This window comes from Oryctolagus cuniculus, chromosome 2 (genome assembly GCF_964237555.1).
Source record: "Oryctolagus cuniculus chromosome 2, mOryCun1.1, whole genome shotgun sequence".
Taxonomy (NCBI): Eukaryota; Metazoa; Chordata; class Mammalia; order Lagomorpha; family Leporidae; genus Oryctolagus; species Oryctolagus cuniculus.
The window spans coordinates 1409304-1434529 of NC_091433.1; the positions used below are offsets into that span (position 1 = coordinate 1409304).

The 25226-nt window shown below is 49.8% G+C and overlaps 1 protein-coding gene across 2 annotated transcripts in view; it reads left to right on the top strand.

Annotated features, from left to right (window-relative positions):
* Positions 1-25226, top strand: part of FAM193A (family with sequence similarity 193 member A) — a 154982-nt gene that overhangs the window by 96619 nt on the left and 33137 nt on the right. For both annotated transcript variants that reach the window (XM_070067973.1, XM_051836727.2), the window contains exons 8-13: positions 3144-3221; positions 4402-4514; positions 4594-4836; positions 6799-6952; positions 7072-7248; positions 16251-16502. In XM_070067973.1, coding sequence (XP_069924074.1) covers positions 3144-3221; positions 4402-4514; positions 4594-4836; positions 6799-6952; positions 7072-7248; positions 16251-16502 — 1017 coding nt within the window. The remainder of the gene's footprint in view (positions 1-3143; positions 3222-4401; positions 4515-4593; positions 4837-6798; positions 6953-7071; positions 7249-16250; positions 16503-25226) is intronic.

Genomic DNA, 25226 nt, shown 5'->3' on the forward strand with positions numbered 1-25226 from the left:
AGGCAGTGTGTCCAGAACTGCGTTGTCAGTGCCTGAGCCACGTCTGTGGGTGACAGGAGGCTCCTCAGGTCTCAGCTAGGCCAGGCCCTTCATTGCTGGACACATACAGAAGCCTACAGTAGCTACCCAAATTTGCTCTGTCCCAAATAATTAATTTTACTCAAAGTATGTGAAAGAAGGTCAAAGAGGAAGAGATTGGTTATTGTTTTTTTTTGGGTTTAGGCATTTTTATATTTTATATGAAAGGCAAGGAGAGAGCTCTCATTCCATCTGCTAGATTATTCCCCAAATGCCCATACAGCCGGTACAGGCCAGGCTGAAACCAGAGCCCTGAACCCAATCTGGGTTCCCCTTGTGGATGACACAGACTCTTAAGTTCTGTGCCATCACCTGCTATGACATTAGCAGAAAGCTGGATCAGAGTCAAGGAGCTGGACTGAGACCAGCACTGATGTGGGATGTAGGTGTCCAAGCTGGGCCAGAGTCAAGGAGCTGGACTGAGACCAGCACTGATGCGGGATGTAGGTGTCCAAGCTGGGCCAGAGTCAAGGAGCTGGACTGAGACCAGCACTGATGTGGGATGTAGGTATCCAAGCTGGGCCAGAGTCAAGGAGCTGGACTGAGACCAGCACTGATGTGGGATGTAGGTGTCCAAGCTGGGTCAGTCAAGGAGCTGGACTGAGACCAGCACTGATGTGGGATGTAGGTGTCCAAGCTGGATCTGAACCTCCAGGCCAATCGCCTGCCCCAAGGTGGTTTTTATGTATGTTACTTCTCAAACACCCAATTTGAATTCTGTACTAAGATAAAAAAAAAATCTGTTACTTTTCCTGTTAGCGCATTTGAAATAACTTTTTACTTAGGCAATAGTCGTATGACTAGCTATGTGAAAATTCTTTTCCCCAAAACTGCAGACATATATAAGGAAAACTGGCGCCAGTATTGAATCTTTCCATTCAAGAACATGATTTGTCTTTCTCTCATTAGCTCATTTTCTGTGTGTGTCTTACTGAGATCACAGGCAGCATTTGACAGAGGTGCGGGCTGTTAGGAGCGGCACCTTCGGGGGAACTGGTCGCTGCGCTGTTGCTGCTGGGACTAGGAACAGGTGCCGCCTCCACCCCTCGTCAGCTCCAGCCGTGCTTCAGTGGCTGACGTGGTGTCGTCTTCCAGGGTTTCTTCTCGTCCTTTTCAGCATTTGGACGTGTTTTGTGCTGCAGGCAGACCCTCCTACGTGGAAGCACTGATGCCAGCCCTGGGGTCTGGGTGCTGACTCCAGGGAGTGTTGGCGGTTTCACCGTGAACTTTGATGTTTCCCTCACAGACCTCGATGTTTTTAGCAAATTAAAGAAGTTTACTTTTGTTTCTGCTTATTTTTTTTACAACAGAAAACTGGGATAGATGTCAGATTTGTATGACTGCTCTCCTTCCTCCCCACAGTCGGGGCTGGTGCCAGGAGTTCAGTCCAGGTCTTGCACGAGAGTGAAGGGACCCAGTCACTCCAGCCATGACCTGCTGCCTGCCAGGCTGGAGTCCGGAGCCGAGCAAGGCTCTAATGAGACACTGCAGTGCAGTGAACTCCTGCCCGTTATCTGTGTTACATGAACTGAGAAACTAGCTTTCCTAGTTTTTTTTTTTTTTTTTAAGATTTATTTATTTTATTTGAAAGTCAGAGTTACACAGAGAGAGGAGAGGCAGAGAGAGAAAGAGAGATCTTCCATCTGCTGGTTCACTCCCCAGTCGGCTGCAATGGCCAGAGCTGTGCCGATTTGGGATTTGGGCCATTCTCTGCTGCTTTCCCAGGTACATTAGCTTGAGCTGGATCGAAGTGGAGCAGTTGGGACTCGAACCAGTGCCTATATGGGATGTCAACAATGCAGCCGGCGGCTTATCCACTATGCCACAGTGCTGGTCCCCTGATCGATTTTTGCAAGGAGGAAGAACAAGCAGTATAGATCTGCTACCTTTTCAGTAAAAATATTTACTTTACATTTATTCATCTGTTTCACATTTCCCTTACTTCTTTTTTGTTTGTTTTTGACAGGCACAGTTAGACAGTGAGAGAGACAGAGAGAAAGGTCTTCTTTCCGTTGGTTCACCCCCCAAATGGCCGCTGCGCTGCACCGATCCAAAGCCAGGAGCCAGGTGTTTCCTCCCGGTCTCCCATGCAGGTGCAGGGCCCAAGCCCTTGGGCCATCCTCCACTGCCCTCCCTGGCCACAGCAGAGAGCTGGGCTGGAAGAGAAGCAACTGGGACAGAATCCGGCGCCCCAACCGGGACTAGAAACCGGGATGCCGGCACCGCAGGCAGAGGATTAGCCTAGTGAGCCGCGGCGCCGGCCATCTCTTACTTCTTAAACCAGATTTCCAAGTAGATTTTGATTAGGAAGCCATCTACGTTATTTAGTTAAAACATCATGGGCATGTGTTCCCAGAGCTGGGGAAGAGTGTGAACGGGTGGTGTGTGTGCTCATGGCCAGTCGCTCCTGCTCCCCTTTGGTCAGAGGCACTTTCTCCACCTTCACGGGATGTGCTCCTCCCTCCCGTCGGGCAGCCTGGTGACTGTTTCTAGGTCAGAAAATGACTTGTGATTGCTTTAGAGTAAGTCAGGTAAGATGCCGAAACAGAATACCTGTCAGTGTGTTTGTGGCATTCTACCTTTGTTCGCAGATGATATTTCTGTATTTATCATTTTAAAAAAATCTGCAGCCAGCGCCGCGGCTCACTAGGCTAATCCTCCGCCTTGCGGCGCCGGCACACCGGGTTCTAGTCCCGGTCGGGGCGCCGGATTCTTTCCCGGTTGCCCCTCTTCCAGGCCAGCTCTCTGCTGTGGCCCGGGAGTGCAGTGGAGGATGGCCCAAGTGCTTGGGCCCTGCACCCCATGGGAGACCAGGAGAAGCACCTGGCTCCTGCCATCGGATCAGCGCGGTGCACCGACCACGGTGGCCATTGGAGAGTGAACCAATGGCTAAAGGAAGACCTTTCTCTCTGTCTCTCTCTCTCACTGTCCACTCTGCCTGTCAGAAAATAAAATAAATAAATAAATAATTTTTAAAAAATCTGCCTTTGAGAATGTCCTGTTTAGTTGTTGCTGGTATTAAGTTTTTTTGTTGTTTTGTTTTGTTGCTTACAACTCCTTACTAGATGACAATGAAAACCAAACAGCGCATGTTAACAGAAGACTGGGAGCTTTTTAAACAAAGAAGATTCCTGGAAGAACAGGTAAGGTTGTCAGCGGGAGGGGCAGTTAAAGGAAACAGCCTTCCTTACAGAGAGAAGGGCCCCCACTGACTGCTGTGGTCCAGCAGAGCGTTTGAGGGCCAGTGTCAGTAACCACCACTAGAGACGGGTTTAAGATAAACTCATTTTGCCTGCCTAGTTCCTAATTTTCCATACGTGCCCCATAGGCACCTCTGCTAGCCCGTAGAGCCCTAGGTGCCTCATAGTGATGTTGCACTGCGTACCCGTGGTCACCGGGGAGGCAGGCCGTGCCGCCTCAGTTCACGCTCTGAGGGAGAAGACTGTGGCATGAGACCAGGGACGGTGCTCGGCCCTGCTCAGACAGCATCAGGTGCTGTCTTCAGTGTGGCTGCTGCCAGGCCCGTGTCTCCTTCCCTCCTCTTCCCCAGGGGCCCCTCCCAGCCAGGGCTGTCCTCCATCCTCTGCTACTCTGTTGAGCAGGGTTTGCTGGGGATCATCCACGACTGGTCTCAGGGCCCTCAGCTGCATCTGCAAGCCTGCTTCCCGGGACCTCCCATCCGTGGGCCAGACCGCCTCCCCTGCTTGTCTGACCGATTTCTCTCCTCCCTCGGCCTTTCTTACAAGTTTGCAGTTCCTTGGCCTTGGCTGTCCCTCCCTCCCGTTCCCATTCCCGTGGGCACCACAGGTGCACGGATGGTACCTGGGTGTCTGTGTGCTGTCCTGTTGCATGGCTCTTCCAGCTGCTGCCATCCCCTGGGTGAAATCCAGATGTTCACAGTCAGTGGGAGATCGGTTTCCACTTCCTGTAAGCTCTCAGATCTGGCCCCTCTCCTCCAGTCAGTCTCTCTTCCTCCAGCTGGTTTCTGCTCATCAGTCTCAGGCACGCAGAGACAAGAGGGTACAGGTCGGCTGTGCACTGCAGCCCTGCCTCCTGCTGTCTGCCGTTAGGGCACAGGACTGCGTGTTTGCTGCGGATGAGCGTCTGGGGGTTTGAAGTACCTGGGCCCTTGCGTGTCTCAGCCCCAGCCACTGCGGCCTGAGTCCCTGCCTCTGTGTCCTGCCCTGGCGTGCTGGAGGAAGTGGTCTCTGCTGGCTGCTAATGAGCATGCCACTCCACCATCTCTGTCGTCACTAAAAAGTGGGGCCGTGGTCAGGGGCAGTGTCTTGCACATTTGAGCCACCATTTGATGACTTCCTCCAGTTAACTAGTAAGAAAGCAGTCGCTGGGGAGAACAGCTTCACGGACACCGTGCGGCACATGCTGTCGTCGCGGCTGAGCATGCCCGACTGCCCCAACTGCAACTACCGGAGAAGGTGAGCGGTGGGCGTGGGGTGCCCGGCTGCGGGACGCCCAGCCTGAGCTCTCTGGTAACTGTCCTTAATTCCCAATCAGATGTGCGTGTGATGACTGCAGCCTCTCACACATCCTCACTTGTGGTATCATGGACCCCCCCGTCACTGACGACATCCACATTCACCAGCTGCCCCTCCAAGTGGACTCCGCTCCCGACTATCTCTCTGAGATGCGCCCACCCAGCGTGTCATCAGCAAGCTCAGGGTCGGGCTCCAGCTCTCCCATTACAATTCAGCAGCATCCCAGACTCATCCTCACAGACAATGGCTCTGCACCAACGTTGTAAGTTTGGCTTTGGAATGAAGCTTCAGAGATTGAAGTGATCCCATAACGAGAAACAGACAGTACTGTCTGAGGAAGTATTAATGGTATTACAGTATTTTTCATGGAAAAGGACCCTCCACTGTTTTAAGCAGCATCTAAAACATGAAATCAGTTTGACACTGTTTCATTACCTGAAAAAAAATGTAGTGAATTCATAAATACTAGTAAAGAAAAACATGTTGGTATGCAGGGAAGTGTCTCCAGCTCTGGCCTCACGTCTCCGCATTCTCTTGGAGGGTGACCAGCCACTGCTCCTCCCCCTCGTTGTCCACCAGTGTTCGTGCTGGTTCCATGTCTTGCTAAGAGCCCGGAGGATCACTTTAGCAAGCGACTGAAAGTCTGTTTTCTGTCCCCACAGGGGGGCTGTCACATGTCACGCTGTAGGTGACTGGCCTCAGAGTTCAGCGTTGTTGCTCTGTTGTTTGTGGAGGCTTCGGAAGGGCTGCACGTGGCGTGTCTGGTTACTGAGGGCAGTGGGTTTCTGCTGCTTGTGTGCAGTGTGCTGGGAGCCCAGGAGCTGCCTGCGGGAGGGACACACGTTTCTCAGACTGGCAGGCGCGTGGTGTTCCTCTCCTAGGATTGCCCACACTCTGACGTGTTCCTTCGGGCTCTTTGAATTCTCAGTAAGGACTGGTCTGAGCTCTTTTGAGACTCGCTTCGTTGGAAGATTGAGCTGTGCTCTCTCCCAGGGGCGCTGGGAAGAGTGCCAAGGGGTTTGCAGCCTGCATGTATCCAGTTATGAGAAACATCAAGTTAAATGTGTGTGGTCTAATGAAAGTTTGGGTTGGAAAGTCCCATCCTGGCTCGTTGTCCTTGCTGTCGACGTCAGCTGTGGGCACCTCGTGTGCCTTCACTGGCGGCTGCATGGCCGTGGGAACCCTTACCTCTCGTCACGGGAGCCCACCCTCTCCGAGCCTCCAGCAACGTACAAATAGTGCCTTCCAAATACAGGGTCCCACGTCTGAAAATCTCCAGTGTCTTCTTTCTTGGTGCCATTTCTCAAGGGTCAACGAGCGTGCTGTGGTTTCAGTCCCTAGAACGGGGCTTGCTAGCTCTCTCCGGTGCTAGGGTCATCACATGGAGCGGATAGCTGAGTTACTTCTTCGCAGACCCTCCCCCCGGCTCGTCATGGCGGTGGTGGTAGTTGAGGACTGAGCGTGAGCATGGGCACAGGCACAGGCTCCATCGCAAGCCCCAGGAGCGGAGCACCTTTACCTGCGGGTGCCGCGTGCGTCTCACTGCCGAGCCCCAGGTCACACTGCCGCTGTGTGCTGACTCCTGCTGAGGAGGAGTACCGGTGGCCCGAGGCCCCAGACGGCCGGGTCTTGGGATTTTTGCCTGCTTGAAGCCATTCAGTGTGTGCCGACACTGACGACGGGCTGTGACCCCGGGTGTTTGGTCATGCCTTGAGGCGTTCACTCAGCCGTGGGCCTTGTGCCAGCCCTTTCCATCCACTAGGACGTCATGCTGGAAGTGGTCTCTGTGGGCAAATGTCCTGAAAGCTCAGGCACTTTGCTAAAACTGGTACTTGATTGAGATCATAACTCACTTGACCAAAGCAGACCTTGTTACAGAAAGATTGATGTTTACATTTTGTTGAGCTGGCTATTTCTGCAATTCTGGTGGTTATAAAAGCAAACACTAAGAACCTGTGTATGCCTGTAGTTTTAATCAAAGATTGTGACTGCTTGGGAGTGGCTAACAATTTAGACCAGGACACTCAAGTCAAATGGAAATGCATCTGTCTAAGTTTTCCTGGCTGCCTTATTTTTCTGCTTTGCCCCACCTTCCCAAAGAGCATGCATGCTGATCTTGTGTTGGGCTAACTAAGAGGTGTTCAGTGGTAGCGGGGAAGGATAACAGAGTGGAAACAGTGACCTGGCAGAGAGGAGGCTCAGGTGACCTGTGTGCTTGTCTCAGCTGTAGTGACGACGAAGACGTGGCTCCGCTGTCGGCCAAGTTCGCGGACATTTATCCGTTGAGTAACTACGATGACACTGAGGTGGTGGCCAACATGAATGGAATCCACAGTGAATTGAACGGTGGTGGGGAAAACATGGCCCTGAAGGATGAGGTAGGGGCAGCTCCTCCGGAGCAGCAGTAAACGGCATAATACCTGGTCTCACATGTTGATTTTGATGCTGTGTGCTTACGTTCTGAGAAAATGTGAGTTACAAAAGAAGGTCTTTGAAGTCCCCTCAGGTCAGCAGCAGCAGCAGCAGTTCTTCGGAAGCTGACGACGAAGAAGCCGATGGAGAGAGTAGTGGGGAGCCGCCCGGGGCCCCGCAGGAAGACGGGGCGCTAGGAAATAGCCCCAGGAAAGAGGAGAGCAAAGTGGACAGTCCACCCCCGTCTTACCCAGCGCAGCAGGTGAGATTTCCATTTTCATGTTTTCTGTTTCACCAAGTCTTTCTCTGCGTTTATTTTCTGTAAATATTGAACATGACTAATTAAAGAAAGTATTCAAGTCATTCCTGATTAAAACTAAAGAGATTGAAGGCAGATTTATAAACAGCCGTGGAGCAGGTGTGTGGCACAGTGAGTTAAGCCACCACTTGGGGTGCCCACATCCCAAATTGGAGTGCCTGGTTTGAGTCCTTGTTCCTGCCAGTGCTCCGGGAAAGCAGCAGACAGCTGATGTGCTTGGGTCCCTGCCACCCACTGGGGAGACCTGAATGAAGCTCCTGGGTTCTGTCTGGCACAGCCCTGGCTGTGGCAGCCATTTGGGGAGTGAACAAGCAGATGGAAGACCTCTGTCTTTTCTTCTGTCTCTGACATTCTGGCTTTCAAATAAATACATACATCTTTTTTTTTTAAGCCTTCATTTTAACCTGTTTCTCTTGCTTGAATCTATAATCAGCAGTCTTTATCTACAACAACCCACAGCCCTTTATATATTTATTTAGATGTTATGTAGTATTTTGTCTGTGTAGAAGCAAGAAGAGAGTTTTTTAAATAAAATAGCGGAAGGTTAAGAGGTTTGGTTTAATAATAAAAGGTCTTTGTTTTTCCTGTTCAGTATTCTGGTTTTGTGTGTGTGTGTTTAAGATTTATTTATGTATTTGAAAAGACGGAGTTAACAGAGGCAGAGAGAGAGCTTCCATCTGCTGGTTTACTCCCCAAATGACAGCAACGGCTGGAGCTGGGCCCATCCAAACCCAGGAGCCAGGAGCTTCTTCCAGGTCTCCCACGTGGGTGCAGGAGCCCAAGGCCTTGGGCCATCTTCTGCTGCTTTCCTAGGCCATCGCTGAGAGCTGGATTGGAAGTGGAACAGCTGAGTCTCAAACCAGCGCCTAAATGGGATGCCTGCACTGTAAGCAGTCGTGGCCTTACCCGCTGTGGCATACTGCTGGCCCTAGTATCTCTTTTAATATTAACCAAACTTATCTTTTTCTTAGAGAATCGGTTTTGTGATAGTTGCTTAGCAAGCAGGGTTTTTTTGGTGGTGGTGGTTTTATTTATAAGATTTATTTATTTGGCCAGCGCCGCAGCTCACTAGGCTAATCCTCCGCCTTGCGGCGCCAGCACACCGGGTTCTAGTCCCGGTCGGGGCACCAGATTCTTTCCTGGTTGCCCCTCTTCCAGGCCAGCTCTCTGCTGTGGCCCAGGAGTGCAGTGGAGGATGGCCCAAGTGCTTGGGCCCTGCACCCCATGGGAGACCAGGAGAAGCACCTGGCTCCTGCCTTCGGATAGGCGTGGTGCGCCGGCCACGGCAGCCATTGGAGGGTGAACCAACGGCAAAGGAAGACCTTTCTCTCTGTCTCTCTCTCTCACTGTCCACTCTGCCTGTCAAAAAAAAAAAAAAAAAAAAAGATTTATCTATTTGAAAGAATTAGAGAGAGACAAAGACAGTTCCTCCATCTGCTGGTTCACTCCCCGGATGGCTGAAACCACCAGAGCTGTGCAAGGTTGAAGCCTTGAGCCAGGAGTCTCCTCCAGCTGGGAGCTGGAACAGAAGTGGAGCAGCCAGGACTCGAACTGGCACCCACATGGGATGTGAGCATCACAGGCAGTGGGTCTGCCCACTGTGCCACAGCGCTAGCCCCTGTAAATGGTATTTGTTTTAAAGAAAGGTTTTATTTAATAAATAAAGATTTCATAGTTACAGTGTCTCTCCCCCCATACCCACTCTCCCACCCCCACTCCCATCCCACCTCCTACTCCCTTCCCATCCCATTCTTAACATTAAGATCCCTCCCTCCTCCCTCCCTCCCTCCCTCCCTCCCTCCCTCCCTCCCTCCCTCCCTCCCTCCCTCCCTCCCTCCCTCCCTTCCTTCCTTCCTTCCTTCCTTCCTTCCTTCCTTCCATTTATCTATTTGTCTGTCTGTTTGTTTATTTGAAAGACAGAGTTACAGAAAGAGACAGAGAGGTCTTCCATCTTGTGGTTCACTCCCTAGATGGCCGCAACGGCCAGAGCTGCACCACAGTGCCGGCCCCAAGATTGATTTTTAATTATCTTTATTTACAGAAGACCAACTCTATACTAAGTAAAGATTTTAACAGTTTTCACCCACACAAAGTATAAAGTACAGTTTGAAGACTAATGTTACTGTTAATTCTCATAGTACAATTCATTAAGGACAGAGGTCCTACATGGGGAGTAAGTGCACAGTGACTCCTGTTTTTGATTAAACAATTGACACTCCTATTTATGAGGCTCTTGTCATGAGCTGCCAAGGCTATAGAAGCCTCTTGAGCTCACAAACTCCACCAGTGTTTAGACAAGGCCATAATCAGAGTGGAAGTTCTCTCCTCCCTTCAGAGAAAGGTACCTCCTTCCTTGATGGCCCCTTCTTTCCACTGGGGTCTCACTCACAGAGATCTTTCATGGAGGACAGTTTTGCCACAGTGTCTCAGCTTTCCATGCCTGAAATGCTCTCATGGGCTTTTTAGCCAGATCTGAATGCCTTAAGGGCTGTTTCTGAGGTCAGAGTGCTGTTTATGCCATTTGTCCTTCTATGAGTCTGCTGTGTGGCCTGCTTCCCATGTTGGATTGTTCTCTCTCTTTTTTTAAATTTCTATCGTTATTAGCAGACACTTGATCTTATTTATGTGATCCCTTTGCCACTTATTCCTATCTATATGATCAGTTACACACTTAAAATGATCACTTTAACATGTTAGTACCACCCAGCTTAATGGGATTTGGAGTGTCATGCAAGTTTTTAGCTTTACCCTTAGGGGTAAGTCTGGGAGCGTGTGCCAGATTGTACATATCCTCCCTCTCTTATTCCCACCCTTATTTTTTAAAGGGATCAATTTTCAATTAGATTTAAACACCTATGAATAATTCTGTGTTAAGTAAAGAGTTCAACCAATGGTATTAAGCAGAAAAAGAAAATAGTGAAAAGAAAAAAAAAAAGATAAACTGTTCCTCGATAGGACAAGGGCTGGTCAAGTCTTTGCTTCTCACAGTGTCAATTTCACTTCTCCCTAAATGGTTTTCAAATGAGAGTGAGAACAGTTGAAGGTCAAGATGCTTGACTGATTAATGCATTTTATTAGGCAACACGAGTATATGCTTCAGACAGTGGAGCAGTCCTGTTGCCACCTCCAGATACAGCTGTGCGTGCAGGCTGCCCAGCACCGCAGTACTTAGTCGCGTGCCGGTAGATAAGCAGGCTTACTTACTGAGTGCATCAGTGCAGATGTGTGTTCTTCTCTTGCGTCTGTCTTGTGATAGGCCGTACGCCGTCCCCCTGTTCTGTGCCCTGCTTCCCACTTCGCAGTGCATCCCGACAGGCCTTGTCCCTGTGTCGCGTCCCTTCCTCGTTCTCCTCTGCTTGCTGCCACGTTTCCACTGTGCAGCTTTTCTTTTTAGTCCCCTGTGGATGGGCACTTGTGTTGTCCCCCTTCCCTCTTGGCTATTACAAAAGACTCACTGAGCCGCCGTATGCAGCGGACGTGTGCATGTCAGCAGATGCGTCCTGGCACTGGTCTTCGGCGGGGGGGTCCTGGGCAGGGCACCTTGAGTAGGGCTGAGGATGCCATGTGATCTTCCCGAGATTCCGACAGAGTTGTCACAGGTGTAGGATTCTTGCCAGCCTCCACACGTGAGTGGTGACCCTTTGTCGTTTACGGTTTCCTCTCCCTCTTTATGGGTAAAATTGACCGTCTTTTCATAGATTTCTGTTTGTTTCCTCTTCTGATTATTGGGTAATAAGGGTTTTCTATAGTCCTGTATCACATACGCATTTTGCAATATTTACTCGTGGTATGTGATGTGTGTGTGTGTGTGTATGTGTGTGTTTAATTTTAGTTTAGAGACACAGAGTTGCCATCTGCTGCTTCACACTCGCAAGAGCTGGGACTGGGAATGCCCTCCAGGCCTCCTAGCTAGGTGGCAGGGACCCAGTTAGCTGGAGCCATCGCTGTGCCTCCTGGAGGTGGCATTGGCAGGAAGTTGGCAGTCAGAAGATGCAGCCAGGAATGGAACCAACTGAACTCTGGTACAGACGCAAACACCTTAACTGCTAGGCGACACCTCTTTTAGTTTTTAGGTTTTTTTGTTTTTTAATATTTATTTGAAAGGCAGAGTTACGGGGGCAGGGAGGGGAGGGGGCATTTTTCAATCAATGATTCACTCCAGAATGGCCACAACAACCAGAGATGGTCCAGGCTGAAGCCAGGAGCTTCTTCCGGGTCTCCCATGTCGGTGCAGGGGCCCAAGCACTTGGACCATCTTCTGCTGCTTTCCCAGGCCACAGCAGAGAGCTGAACTGGGAGTGGAGCAGCCAGGAAGGCGGTAGCTTTACCTGCCGTACCACAGTGCCGGCCCCTTAACTCTTTATTAATGTCTGTGGTCTGTTGGGCTCAATATTTGCTTATGGTGTCTGGTTAAGGTCTGGGAGTTCGTCTTTCTACATCACATGGATTTCCAGTTGTCCTGGTGCTGTTTGTTTGAAGAACATCCTTTCCCCTACTGAACTGCCTCAGGCATTGGTTGAAAACCTGTGAACCATGAATGTGTGAACGTTGGTGTCTGGATTCTGTTAATTCTCTGTATGCCTTTCCCCCACCGTGCACCTGACTTTGCTATGTGGAAATCGGGCTCAGCGGAGTGTCTCTAGCTTGGGCCTTCTTCAGAATTACTTAGACTATTCAGAGTCCTTGGCATTCCCATATCAACTTTAGGATCAACTTATCAGGTTTTTTTATAGATTTATTTATTTGAAAGGTAGAATTAGAGGCATAGAGAGAGGTCTCCCATTCACTGGTTCACTCCCCAATTGGCTGCAACAGCTGGAGCTGCACCAATCCAAAGCCAGGAGCCAGGAGCTTCCTCCAGATCTCCCACATGGGTGCTGGGGCGCAAGCACTTGGGCCGTCTTCCACTGCTGTCCCAAGCCATTAACAGGGATTTGGATTCGGGTGGAGCAGCCGGGACTTGAAGCAACATCCATATAGGATGCCTGTCCCGCAGGTGGAGGTTTGATCTGCTACACCATAGCACCGGCCCCAGAATTCAATCTTATCAACATTCTGAACTTTTTCATTTATTTAAATCACCTTTAGTTCCTCTTAGTTCTTATTAATTTCTCATCTGTGTATTTTGAAAGTATTTTTTTTTGCTTTGAAGGAGGAAGGCTTTTATTTCATGTGCTTATTTTTAACTGTAATATCAATAAATTTTTACATATCTTTTTAAAATTTTCAATATTTTTATAGAAAACTTTTATTAAATATAAATTTCAAAAGTACAACTTTTGGATTATAGCGGTTCTTCCCCCCATAACCACTCTCCCACCCGCAAAACATCCCATCTCCTACTCCCTCTCCCATCCCATTCTTCATTAAGATTCATTTTAAATTATCTTTATATAAAGAAGGTCAACTCTGTACCAGTAAAGAATTCAACAGTTTGTACTCACACAGTCATACAAAGTATAAAGTACTGTTTGAGTACTAGTTCTACCGTTAATTCTCATAGTACAACACATTAAGGACAGAGGTCCTACATGGGGAGCAAGTGCACAGTGACTCCCGTTGTTGATTTAACAATTGGCACTCTTATTTATGACGTCAGTGATCTCCTGAGGCTCTTGTCATGAGCTGCCAAGGCTCTGGAAGCCTCTTGAGTTCACAAACTCCAACCTTATTTAGACAGGGCCATAGTCAAAGTGGACGTTCTCTCCTCCCTTCAGAGAAAGGTACCTCCTTCCTTGATGGATGGCCCTTGAAGGTATTTCTTAAATTTATTATTGATCTGTAGTTTTCTGTCCTTGTGATTTGTCTCTGTCTTTGGTATCAGGGTATTAATACTGTTCTCACAGAATGAGTTGGGCGATCTTTCTAACGACTTTTGTTTCTGATGGAGTTTTTCTAAGATTGAGGTTTCTTAGCTATCTGAAAGAATCCACCAGCAGAATCCTATGGATTTGATTCTTTTCTCTGTGGGAAGATTAGTGCTTGCTTATTCAGGTTTTTGTTTACTGGTACTGGTGGGGGTGGTAAAGCGGGTAAAGACACTGGCATCCCCTGTGGATGTTGGTTCATGTCCAGCTGCTCCACTGTGATCCAGCTCCCTGCTATGCCTGGGTAAAGCAGTGGGAGATGCCCAAGTGCTTGGGCCCCGCACCCACGTGGGAGACCCGGATGGAGCTTCAGCCTGGCTGTCATAGCCATTTGGGGAGTGAACCAGTAGACGGAGGATCTCCCTCTCTGTCTGTCTTCCTTTCTCTCTCTGTCTCTGACTTTTAAATAAATAAATCTTTTTAAAAAGAAAAGTTTTCATTTATTTGTAATTGGTCTATTCAGATTTTTCTATTTCTTATTGAGTTAATTTAATAGTAACTTTCTCTGAGACTTCACTTATTTCTCCTCAGTTGTCTATTTGTTTCCCTGAAGTTATTATAGCCTTTTGTAGTGCTTTCAGTTCTGTAGGGTTTGTGGTGATATTTATTACGGATTTGCATAATTTTGTCATTTCTGTTTAATCCCCTCATCACTGGTGTCAAAGATTTGGTAGTTCTTGGTCTTTTAGACAACCAGATTTGAGATTTTTTAATTTTCTTTTTTTTTTTTTTTATTTATTTCTGTCCTGATATTTATTTTAATTCTTTTGGTGTTCTTTGATTTTGCTTTGCTCTTCTTTAACACCTAGATTATTGGTTTTAGATCTTTCTTTTTTTAAAAAAGATTTATTTATTTATTTGAAAGTCAGAGTTAGAGAGAGGAGTGGCAGAGAGACAGAGAGGTCTTTCGTCTGATGGTTCACTCCCCAGATGGCTGCAATGGCCAGAGCTGAGCTGATCCAAAGCCAGGAGCCAGGAGCTTCTTCCTGGTCTCCCAAGCGGGTGCAGGGGCCCAAGGACTTGGGCCATCTTCTACTGTTTGCCCAGGCCATAGCAGAGAGCTGGATTGGAAGCAGACCAGTCAGGACTAGAACTGGCACCCATGTGGGATGCCGGCGCTTCAGGCCAGGGCATTAACCCACTGCGCCACAGCACCAGCCCTGATTTTAGATCTTTTGAATTTACTAGAACCTGCTTTTTGGCCTGACCTGTGGTCTGTCCTAGATAATGTCCCATGTCTACTTGAAGACAGTTTATATTCTGCTCTTTTTTAAAATTTATTTATTTATTTTTGACAGGCAGAGTTAGACAGTGAGAGAGAGAGACAGAGAGAAAGGTCTTCCTTCCGTTGGTTCACCCCCCAGATGGCTGCTATGGCCGGTGTACTGTGCTGATCAGAAGCCAGGAGCCAGGTGCTTCCTCCTGGTCTCCCATGTGGGTCCAGGGCCCAAGCACCTGGGCCATCCTCCAATGCACTCCTGGGCCACAGCAGAGAGCTGGACTGGAAGAGGAGCAACTGGGACAGAATCCAGTGCCCCAACCAGGACTAGAACCCCGTGTGCCAGTGCCGCAGGCGGAGGGTTAGCCTAGTGAGCCGCGGCGCGGGCCTATATTCTGCTCTTGTCATGTAGCACTTGACAGTTTGGTCGAGTTGGTGGCATTGTTCACGTCTTGTGTACCATCTTCGTCCACTCACACCGCAGTGTGTGGCTTCCCACCAGCACACGTTCCGCTTAACTTCTGGAGGCTGGCAGGTCTGAGATGAAGGCACCGGCAGTGTCCCTGTGTGCTGTCAGCTTGCTGGGGTCTCAGCTGGGAGGGGCCTCCCAAAGACCCCACCTCCTGATGCTGTCACCTTGGAGGTTGGGCTGTGGATTTGTAAGAACACGGATAATCAGATCACAGCTCATACTCTGGCTGCCCTCAGTCCCTGAGAGAAGCACATGGAAATCTTGTAGTACAGTGGTTGAGTTGGGTTATGTCTCCTGTCAGTCTGCCAGTTCTTGTTCCTTCATTAGTGGTGGTGCTGTTGACTTGTATGTACACGCTGTTCTTACGTGTCCCCAGCTTACTGACCTGTCATTATGAACTGTTTATTACTGTGGCCACTCCAGCTTCTTGGGTTGTTATATTAATGTTTTTTTTTTTTTTACCATCTTTTTACTTTCTTTTTTTTAAGGTTTATTTTATTTATTTGAAATTCAGAGTTACACAGAGAGAGAGAGAGAGAGAGAGAGAGAGAGGTCTTCCATCTGATGGTTCACTCTCCACTTGGCCACAATGGCCGGAGCTGTGCCGATCCGAAGCCAAGAGCCAGGAGCTTCTTCCTCTGGGTCTCCCATATGGGTGCAGGGGCCCAAGGACTTGGGCCATCCTCTACTGCTTTCCCAGGCCATAGCAGAGAGCTGGATCAGAAGTGGAGCAGCCGGGTCTTGAACCGGCGCCCATATGGGATGCCAGCGCTTTAGGCCAGGGCATTAACCCACTGCGCTACAGCGCTGGCCCCTACTTTGAACCTTCTTACGTCTTTCAGTCTAAAATTTGTCTTTGAGTCTTTTATTTGAACCTTGCATTTTAAACCCCATCCTCTGAATACTTTCACTTGACTGATTATTCTAGAGCTTTTGAAATGGTTGTGGGTGACGGCTGCGTTCAGTTTGATATTTGCTCTGAGGGAAAGGAGCACTAAGCTGGTCACTTTGTGTTAGTTGAAAGTCCCACCTCTCGGCCTCGTTCTAGAGAATCTTGCGGGACTTTTCATTAAGCAGCAGGATCCAGCCGCAGAGCCATCCCGTGGTTCTGCTCTTCTTGGTCCCGGCACCCTCTCCTCCCTCATCATCTAGACTAGTTCCCTTGTCCCTGTGCAGTGAGGCACCGGACACAGATCCCGAGCTGGCCCCTGAGCACAAGGTGTGCTCTTCTGTCCCGGCAGGCATCGTGCGGCCCCTCCTTCCCTCGCACAAGGGCCCTGTTCCGCTCAGGGCAGCTGACAAGCCCTGTACTTTTGTATTTACTTTGTAATTGTTTGGAAAAATCTAAATAATCAGTTATTCCCCCCCCCCCCCCCTTTTTCTTTAGACTGAGCAAGCTGCAAACACTTGTGAGTGCCACGTTTGTAAGCAAGAAGCTTCCGGACTGCCGGCATCAGCAGTGACAGCTGGAGCCCTCCCCCCTGGCCATCAGTTCCTGAGCCCAGAGAAGCCTACGCACCCTGCGCTGCACCTGTACCCCCATATCCACGGACATGTGCCGCTGCACACGGTGCCACACCTGCCACGCCCCCTCATCCACCCCACCCTGTATACAGCACCCCCCTTCACACACAGTAAGGTAAGTTGGGGAGCTGAGGTGGAGAGACAGCATAGGGTAGCATGTGCTCTCAGAGGAGGATCTGCAGTGTTGTTTCCACCATTGTTCAAGCACTTGTGACTTTGAACTTCACAGCTGTCAGAGCAGTCGTGAAGCCTGTGGCTTGTTCATGCAGGATTTACGGGAGCACAGGGAGCTTTTCAGCTGGTCTTGCTGGCAGGTTAGACTTGCAGATGCTTCCGTGGGGCTCGGGTTACCTGCTCAAGGCCTCTGGGGCCTTAGTGTGCTGAGTAAAATAATGTGAACATAGCGTGAGTCTGCTGGTGGTGGCCAGGCTCTGCAAGGTCTGAAACGATTGTGCTTCGTAGTATGCAAAGCACGAGGCTCAAGGAGAAACCCCGAATGAGACCTCAGAAAATGGCCATACTCTGCAGGCCGGAGCCTGGGGCCAGGGCTGCCAGAACCAGTGTGCTCAGGGCCTGTTCTGGACAAGGGCTGAGGCTGTGGAAGATGGCTGACTTTCTGTGGTTTCTTGAGAACATGGTGCATGTATTTAGTATCTTAGATTTTCCAGTGAAGTTTTTACGTTGCTTTTGTTCTTTGTATTTTAGATAGTGTTGCCTCCTTAGGTATTAATAAAGGCTTATTATGTAATTGAAAGGCAGAGCAAAAGAGAGAGCGGGAAAGAGAGAGATGTCTCCCATCCATTGACCGACTCCCCGAATGGCCAGAATAGCCAGATCTGGGCTAGGCTGAAGCTAGGAGCCAAGAACTCCATCTGGGCCTCCTACCCCTGTAGGTAGTAGGGCCCCAGGCACCAGGGCCGTCTTCTGCTGCCTTCCCAGGTGCATTAGCAGAGAGCTGGATCAGAAGCAGAGCAGCCAGGACTGTGTGTGTGTGTGTGTGTGTGTGTGTGTGTGTGTGTGTCTACACGCGCATGTTCTTTCTGTCACTCTGCCGTTCAGATAAGTCTTTAAACAGTAGGTACTTGACAGCCACCCAAGCTCATGCTTTCTCTCTCTGAGTTGAATGTTGCTCAGGTGGGACATTCATCCATGAGCAGCTGGTCTGCCTCTGGGTGGATGTGTCACATCCTCGGGGCCTAGCTCTTCACTCCCTGGTTTTCCCCGGACGCTGCTCTGGTTCCTAGTCCCGAGGAAAGGTGATAGGGTGTTCTGTTACATGTGTTTTTGCTGGTACAGTCTATTCAGTAATTAGTTCCTAAAAACATTCAAGCAAGGTAGTGAAGTTAATTCTTCCCAAAGCTTACTGGGACACTCAAGAAGTTGTGGGTGGTCTGTAACAGGGTGGTGGGAGAGGAGACTTATTTGTGTTGTTATCCGTTCCTGTGACATCTATTGCTTGACTTCCTTGGTCGGATGTGAAAGGCAAATCCAGAGGTCAAGTGGAAACTTAGGAACTTACATTCAGCATGATTTCAGCCACTCTGCTGTTGATCTCAAGCCTTCTGATTGGTTTGAAATTCCTTAGTTGAAGGTCATTTTTATTTGGGAGAATAAAAAAGATGCAGTCGGCAGTCTGTTTCCTTTGAACGTGCTTGTCTCTCTAGACAAGCTTGCGTTGCCACATCTTGCAAACTTGCTTTGTGTTGAGTTAGTTTGACATCACTGAATGCTGTGATACCCTGTGCCTAAGTGCATAATGCGTTAACAACCCCACAGGAGTGGCTGGAAGCATTTTCCAGAGAACACGTGAGTTAGATTAAAATGGCACAAACGTGTCTTTAGTTCTGTCAGAGTTGATTTCTTAGAGGTGCCAGGAGGATTGTTGAGTGCGATGTTTTGAGTGTAGTTGGGAGGCACGAGGTGGGCAGAGTGTGGAGGGCAGCCTTGTACACCAGGGCTCTTCTGGACCCGCCTTTGGTCAGCTTCCATTTCTGCATTGTCTGGTCTCTTAGGGGTTTGATTTATGTCATTGCGGGCATAATCCTTTTCTTTCATGTTTTGGTCAGTGTGTTTAAACATTTAGTACTTAAAATGTTGAGGATGAGTACTATGGAAAATTTACTTTCCTGAGAAACTCAAACACTGATTTCTTTTTTAAATTTCTTCATACTAGTGATAGATTTACTTTATAAACTGAGATTTAAGTCATTTAAAACTTCAGAATAGTTAACAAGGGAAAAGACAGTTACAAAGTACTAGAGGGAAAATGAAGTTGTTTGGGATTTTGCAACTATCTTTGTCAGTGACTTCTACTTCAGTGCATCCTGGTCCAAGAGGCAGATATCGTAGGATTTCTGTTCTGTTGAATTTATTAAGTTGTGCTTCTGTTTCCCAGAATGTGGTCTGTCTTGAATGTTCCACTGGAGCTTGAGAAGAATATGTGAGAGGTCTTCAAAGAGTTTATGGAAAATGATTGTGGGTCACAAAAAAACTAGGCAGGCATTTAACAGTTTTGGGCACCAAAATGAACTTGATTCTGTTCCCCACAAACTTGTGAAGTGCCTCTCTGCACCCCGCTGTCCTGATGGGGGTCTGTAGGCATCTTACGCCCGGTTGATTGGTGCTGCCTGCGGCCTGCGTCTGAGAGGTAGATGCGTCTCTCGCTGCGTGAGTCCTGTGCACTGATGCGGGTCTCTAGGTGTCTTACGCCCGGCTGATTGGTGCTGCCTGCGGCCTGCGTCTGAGAGGTAGATGCGTCTCTCGCGTGAGTCCTGTGCACTGATGGGGGTCTGTAGGTGTCTTACGCCCAGCTGATTGGTGCTGCCTGCGGCCTGCGTCTGAGAGGTAGATGCGTCTCTCGCGTGAGTCCTGTGCACTGTTGTTTCTCAAGCATGTGAGACTTGGAGAACGGAGCTGTTCTTTGGCTCTGGCAAAGTCTGATACTAATGCAGCTCCGTCTACTTCTGTGCTGGGGTCAGCGTTGTGCTTTTCTCCATCCCCAGCTTTGAGACCGCTTTATTGCACTAAAATAACACACTGCATAGCGTGAACCATGTTAACTGTGCCATGGTGACCCATTGCTGACTCTTCATTTGTAAAAATGGAGCTTTCTACCCTGTAAGCAGTGGCTCCCTGTTCCCCTCCCGGCCTCTGGCAGCCACCATTCTGCCTTCTGTCTTGATTGGGGCTGCTTGAAGAGCCTCTTGCAGGCTGTTGCACAGGCACCGTTTTTTCCGTGACTGGTGTCTTTCACTTTGTGTGATGCGTTGGGGGATCATCCGGGTCCCGGATATTGGGGACTTTCCTTCCTTTCAGGCAGCGGGACGTCCACTGTGTGACTCGGTGCTGTTTTTTATCCCCTCTCCTGTCAGTGAGCATGTGCACTGTGTCCATGTGCTGGCTGCTGCGAGGAACACTGCCGTGGCCAGGGTGCCCCTGTTCTTCTGGTGTATACCCAGAAGAATCGTAATACATAGCAGTCCTATTTTGGGCACTGTTTGAGAAACTACCGTACTGTTTTCCACATGAGCCACACCATTCTGCGTTCCCACCAGCTTTTCTGCATCCTCGCCACCTCTTACCTCTGTGTCTGCTAGCAGCCATCCTAAGGGTGTGAGGTGTTGCCACAGTTCAGTTCCCGTTTGCATTTCTCTAATGATTAGTGATGTGGAGACTCTTCTCATGGACCAGTCCTTTTGCATGCCTTTGGAGAATTATCTACTGAATTCGTTTGCCCATTTTTGAATCATATTTTTTTGTTTCTGTGTTTTGGGAGTTCTCTATATTCTGGATATTAATCCATTATCTGGTTCACTCTCCAAGTTCTTTCTTATTTTTTTAAAAAGATTTATTTATTTATTTGAAAGAGTTACACAGAGAGAGGAGAGGCAGAGGGAGAGAGGTCTTCCATAACGGCCAGAGCTATGCCAATCCAAAGCCAGGAGCCAGGAGCCTCCTCCGGGTCTCCCATACGGGTGCAGGGGCCCAAGCACTTGGGCCATCTTGTACTGCTTTCCCAGGCCCTAGCAGAGAGCTGGGTCGGAAGTGGGGCAGCCGGGACTTGAACCAGCACCCATATGGGATGCCAGTACTACAGACAGCGGCTTTACCTGCTACGCCTCAGCGCCGGCCCCTCCAAGTTCTTTCAACAGACTGGGCTGGGCCAGGCTGAAGCCAAAAGTTGAAAGCTCTGTCTGGTTGTCCCACGTGGGTTGCAGAAACCTAAATACTTGAGCCATCACTTTATGCTTTCCATGGTGTACTTTGGCAGGAATCTGCAGCTGGGAACAGAGTGGGACTCAGACCCAGACACTGCATGACATGCAGGCACCCAGGGCAGCATCTTAACTGCCACTCCACGAACCCACCCCCACCCCCACTTCCCTTCCCCTTACCCCTTGCCCCGCCCCTCCCCTCCCCGCCCCTCCCCGCCCCTCCCCTCCCCTCCCCTCCCCTCCCCTCCCCTCCCCTCTCCTCCCCTCCCCTCCCCTCCCCTCTCCTCCCCACCCCTCCCCTCCCCTCCCCTCCCCGCCCCTCCCCTCCCCTCCCTCCCTTCCTCCCTCCCCCCTCCCTCCCACCCTCCCACCCTCCCTCCCTCCTTCCTTCGTTCCTTCGTTCTTTTTAAAGATTCATTTATTTTATTTGAGAGGCAGAGAGAGAGAGGTCTTCCATCCACTGGTTCACTCTCCAAATGTCTGCAATGGCTAGAGCTAGGCCGATCCGAAGCCAGGAGACAGGAGCTTCCTCCGGCTCTCCACGCGGCTGCAGGAACCCAAGGACTTGGGCTGTCTTCTACTACTTTTCTAGGCCACAGCAGAGAGCTGGTTCGGAAGTGGAGCAGCTGGACTCAAACTGGCGCCCATAGGGATGCCAGCACTGCGGGCAGCGGCTTTACCCGCTGCGCCACAGCACCAGCCCTGTCATCTTTTCCCTCTTTAAGCATTTCCCATCGTTACTTTATGTGTGAAGGAAACTTCCAGGTCATAAATCTGTGTTGTCTGTTTCCACTGACATCAGTTATAGCATACTGTTTTCTTACATTATGAGGTCATGTTCTGTTCACTTTACGCTGTGAGAACCCCAAGGACCTAAATAGTGGGTGCTGAGAGAAAATGGGCTGCATCTACCTGCAGAAGTCCAGTGGCTCCCGGCCCCCGTGGAGCCCTCGGGCCCTCCTGAGACTCTGGTTTTGCTGCCTCCCATCGTGATGTGATGTGTATGTGCCCTAAGACAGCGGCTGCTTCTAGCATACCTTTTCCTTTTTTCTTTTTTTTTTTCTTTTTTTTAAGATTTATTTATTTGAAAGTCAAGAGATACAGAGAGAGGTATCTTCCATCTGCTGGTTCACTCTCCAAATGGCTACAGTAGCCAGAGCTAGGCTGGGCTGAAACCAGGAGCTTCATCCGGGTCTTCCGTGTGGGTGATGGGCCGTTAGCAGGGAGGTGGATCAGAAGTGGAGCAGCTGGGAACAGGACTCGGTGCACAGAGGGGATGCCTAGAGTCGCTGCTTGCAGTGCACAAGCCACAGTGCAGGCCCCTTGTCACACCTTACCGCTTCGCAGTCTGTGTAGCGTTTTGTCATCAAGGCTTTTGGTGTCATTTCTTTAGGTCTAGAGTTAAGTAGCCCTTCACAGCTGACAGAGTCCAGCCTAGAGAGGAAGAACATCCTTTTTTTTTTTTTCTTTTTTTTTTTCTCAAGATTCATTTATTTATTTGAAACGTAGAGTTACAGAGAGGCAGAGGCAGAGAGAGAGAGAGAGAGGCTTCCATCCGATGGTTCACTCCCCAGATGGCTGCTACGCCACAGGACTGGCCCCCGGAAGAACGTCCTTAAGAAAAATTGGGCTTCCCCCTGCTATTTCTGGTGATAGGCCCCTTCCCTGCAGGGCCAGAATTTGGACAGGATCCCAAGCTTCTAAGAGAGGGCCCAGAAAGGAAGTAGAGGAATATCTCGGGTTCCCCACTGGGAGCATGGGGGAGTATTGAAGATAGTCTCTGGCCGGCACCGCAGCTCACTAGGCTAATCCTCCGCCTTGCGGCACCGGCACCCCAGGTTCTAGTCCCGGTTGGGGCACCAGATTCTGTCCCGGTTGCCCCTCTTCCAGGCCAGCTCTCTGCTGTGGCCTGGGAGTGCAGTGGAGGTTGGCCCAAGAGCTTGGGCCCTATACCCGCATGGAAGACCAGGAGGAAGCACCTGGCTCCTGGCTTCGGATCGGTGCAGCGCGCCGGCCGTAACAGCCATTTGAGGGGTGAACCAACGAAGGAAGACCTTTCTCTCTGTCTCTCTCTCTCTCACTGTCTAACTCTGCCTGTCAAAAAAATCATAGTCTCTGGGTTCTGGCATGGTGCGTTGATGCGGAGCTGGCCATGGCTCCCACAGCTCACCCCGAGCAGTCGGCTCCTTGCTGCCTTCAAGGTTGCAGGTGGGAATCTCGACTTTCCTGAGTACAGCCACTGCGTGTGTGTGTGTGTGTGTGTGATGTCGTTAAAACTTGGCTCAAATGTAGGTTCAGGCTGGGATTTGGGTGGGAAATGTGAGTGGAAGATTGGGGCGTAAATAGGTCATGACTCAGAGGATCATATTATGATCACCGATGTGTATTTTATTCTGTGGATGGTATTCAGTTCTAGTCTGAGAACTGTCGAGGTCAAAACAAAGATGGTTCCTTTGTCTCCTTACTGTCTCCTGGGAGGAACATTGAAAAACACAATTAAGCCGAATTACCAAATTACCAAATTAGCCAACAAATTACCAAAGTACTCAGCTGTTTTTGTTTTTGCTTTTGTGTTAAGATTTACTTATTTTATTTGAAAGGCAGAGTTAGAAAGTTTGAGATTGAGCTTCCATCTGCTGGTTCACTCCCCAAACTCAGCCAGGACGTAGCCAGGAGCCAGAAATTCCAGCCGTGTCTCCCACGTGGGTGCAGGGGCCCAAGCACTTGGGCCGCCCTTTGCTGCTTCCCAGGCACACTAGCAGGGTGGTGGACTGGGATGAAACAGCCGCGACTAGAACCGGCACCCATATGGGATGCTGGCGCTGCTGGTGGTTGCTTAACCCACTGCCCCACAACAGCAACCCTGAGTCCCTCACCTTCAGTGTTCTTACAACTGGAATTCCCTTGGGTTTGAGTGTTAGTGTTGGGATCTCAAGTGTGGGCTTAATGCTCTAGTTTTTTACGCTCTTGGTTTGTCATTGTTTGCCCCCATGTTCCTAGGGTTTGGGGTGGTTAGCGGACAGGCTGCATCCCTGCTCCTGGGTAAACAGGAATGCATGCTTAGGGAAGGCATTGCTTATGTTTGCAGAGACAGACACACAGGGCTTCCAGCCACTGGTGCAGTCCCCAGGTGCCCACAGCAGCTGGGGCTGGGCTGGGCTGGGCTGGGCTGGGCGCCAGGAACTCAATCCAGGTCTCCCACATAGGCTATAAAAACCCAACCACTTGAGAAAGTCACTGCTTCGCCTCAGGGCCTGCATTAGCAGGTGTCTGGCTCCGGCACCCAAATGCCGGTCCCGTGCCTGCACTCGTGTCAGAGACTTCCTTTAAAATCAGTTACTCCCCTATGAATTGCTTCTTTGTCTCAAAGTGGAAGACGATCAAAATTTCTATGAATTGAAGTTTTGTGTGGAAATCCATTGTAATTTGATAGTAGTATTCACACTTTGGGACACTTACTTTATGGTTACATCACTGGTGTACTTCACATGGCCTTGGCCACAAAATGATCTAGTTGTCAGACACTGACTTTTTTTTTTTTTTTTTTTTTTTTCTGGAGAAAACCCTTAAGTGTTGGGGTCAGTAGGCATCTTGTGCAAAAACATGGAAAAATCCGGTACTTGTTTTTGTTACTGCTCCCCCTTTTGCCTTTGTCTCTGCATCGGGCCTCTGTTCTGAGCAGGTGGGCTTCTGGAGAAGTGTGTAAGTAGACTGTGTAGAGTCATCATCTGTTTCCAGCACTGAATTCCCTGTTCCTGTCCAAGCTAAACTCTGCTTAGCACACAATTTATTGAACACCCAGTATGTGCCAGGCCCTGTGCTACCTTCTAGGAAAGCCAGTCAGTCCATGCCCATCCACGTTTTCAGAGACTAAAACACCCCAGTGCTGTGACAAACCTGGTAGCTGCAGGGCTTAGGGAAGTACCAGCAGACATGGAATCTGGGGCTGACTTCACAGAGGAGGGGAGGCTTCCGAAACAGGGCTGGCGGAGTGAGCACAGACTCCGTGGACACGCAGGGGTGGCGGAACAGGCACCTGCTCACAGCCAGGCTTTCCCAGGTGTGTCTGAGGAGGTCCTGAGAGGTACGCAGGCAGCTGCAGGGCACTGGAGGTGCTACTGCTGTTCAGGGCCAGCAAGATGCAGCCGCTTCTGAGGCCGAGAAACCTTCCAGGTCCTTCTGTTCCTTAGCAGAAGGGCCCTGAGGCTCGAAGCCTTAGATTTTATTGCTGTTTGTTACCAGTTCTCTCGTCAGAGCGGTCTGCTTTCCTCCACCTTTCGCAGCCTGGCATCTGTAGAAACGTGGTTTTCTTGGCTTCCTTTGCTCTCTGTGGTCCCCCCACCAGAATTGCTAGTGTAAACCCCCTTCTCACTTTGAGTCCCTCCACTTTGCCTCCCTGGCCCCTTGGGGGTCAGTGTACACTGCCCAGGTGGAGTCACTGGCCACTTTCTGTCTGCTTGAGGCCCCGGAGCATGGGTTTGGTCAGCTTGTTGGTTGGGTGGATGGAGTCTGAGGACCCACGCTGTAGCTTTAGAGTGGTGGTGACCACGTGAGGCCCAGTGTGCAGCCCTGGAGGTAGGTGTTTCCCAGGACAGATGAGAAGACTAAAAGCACAAAAAGTGATT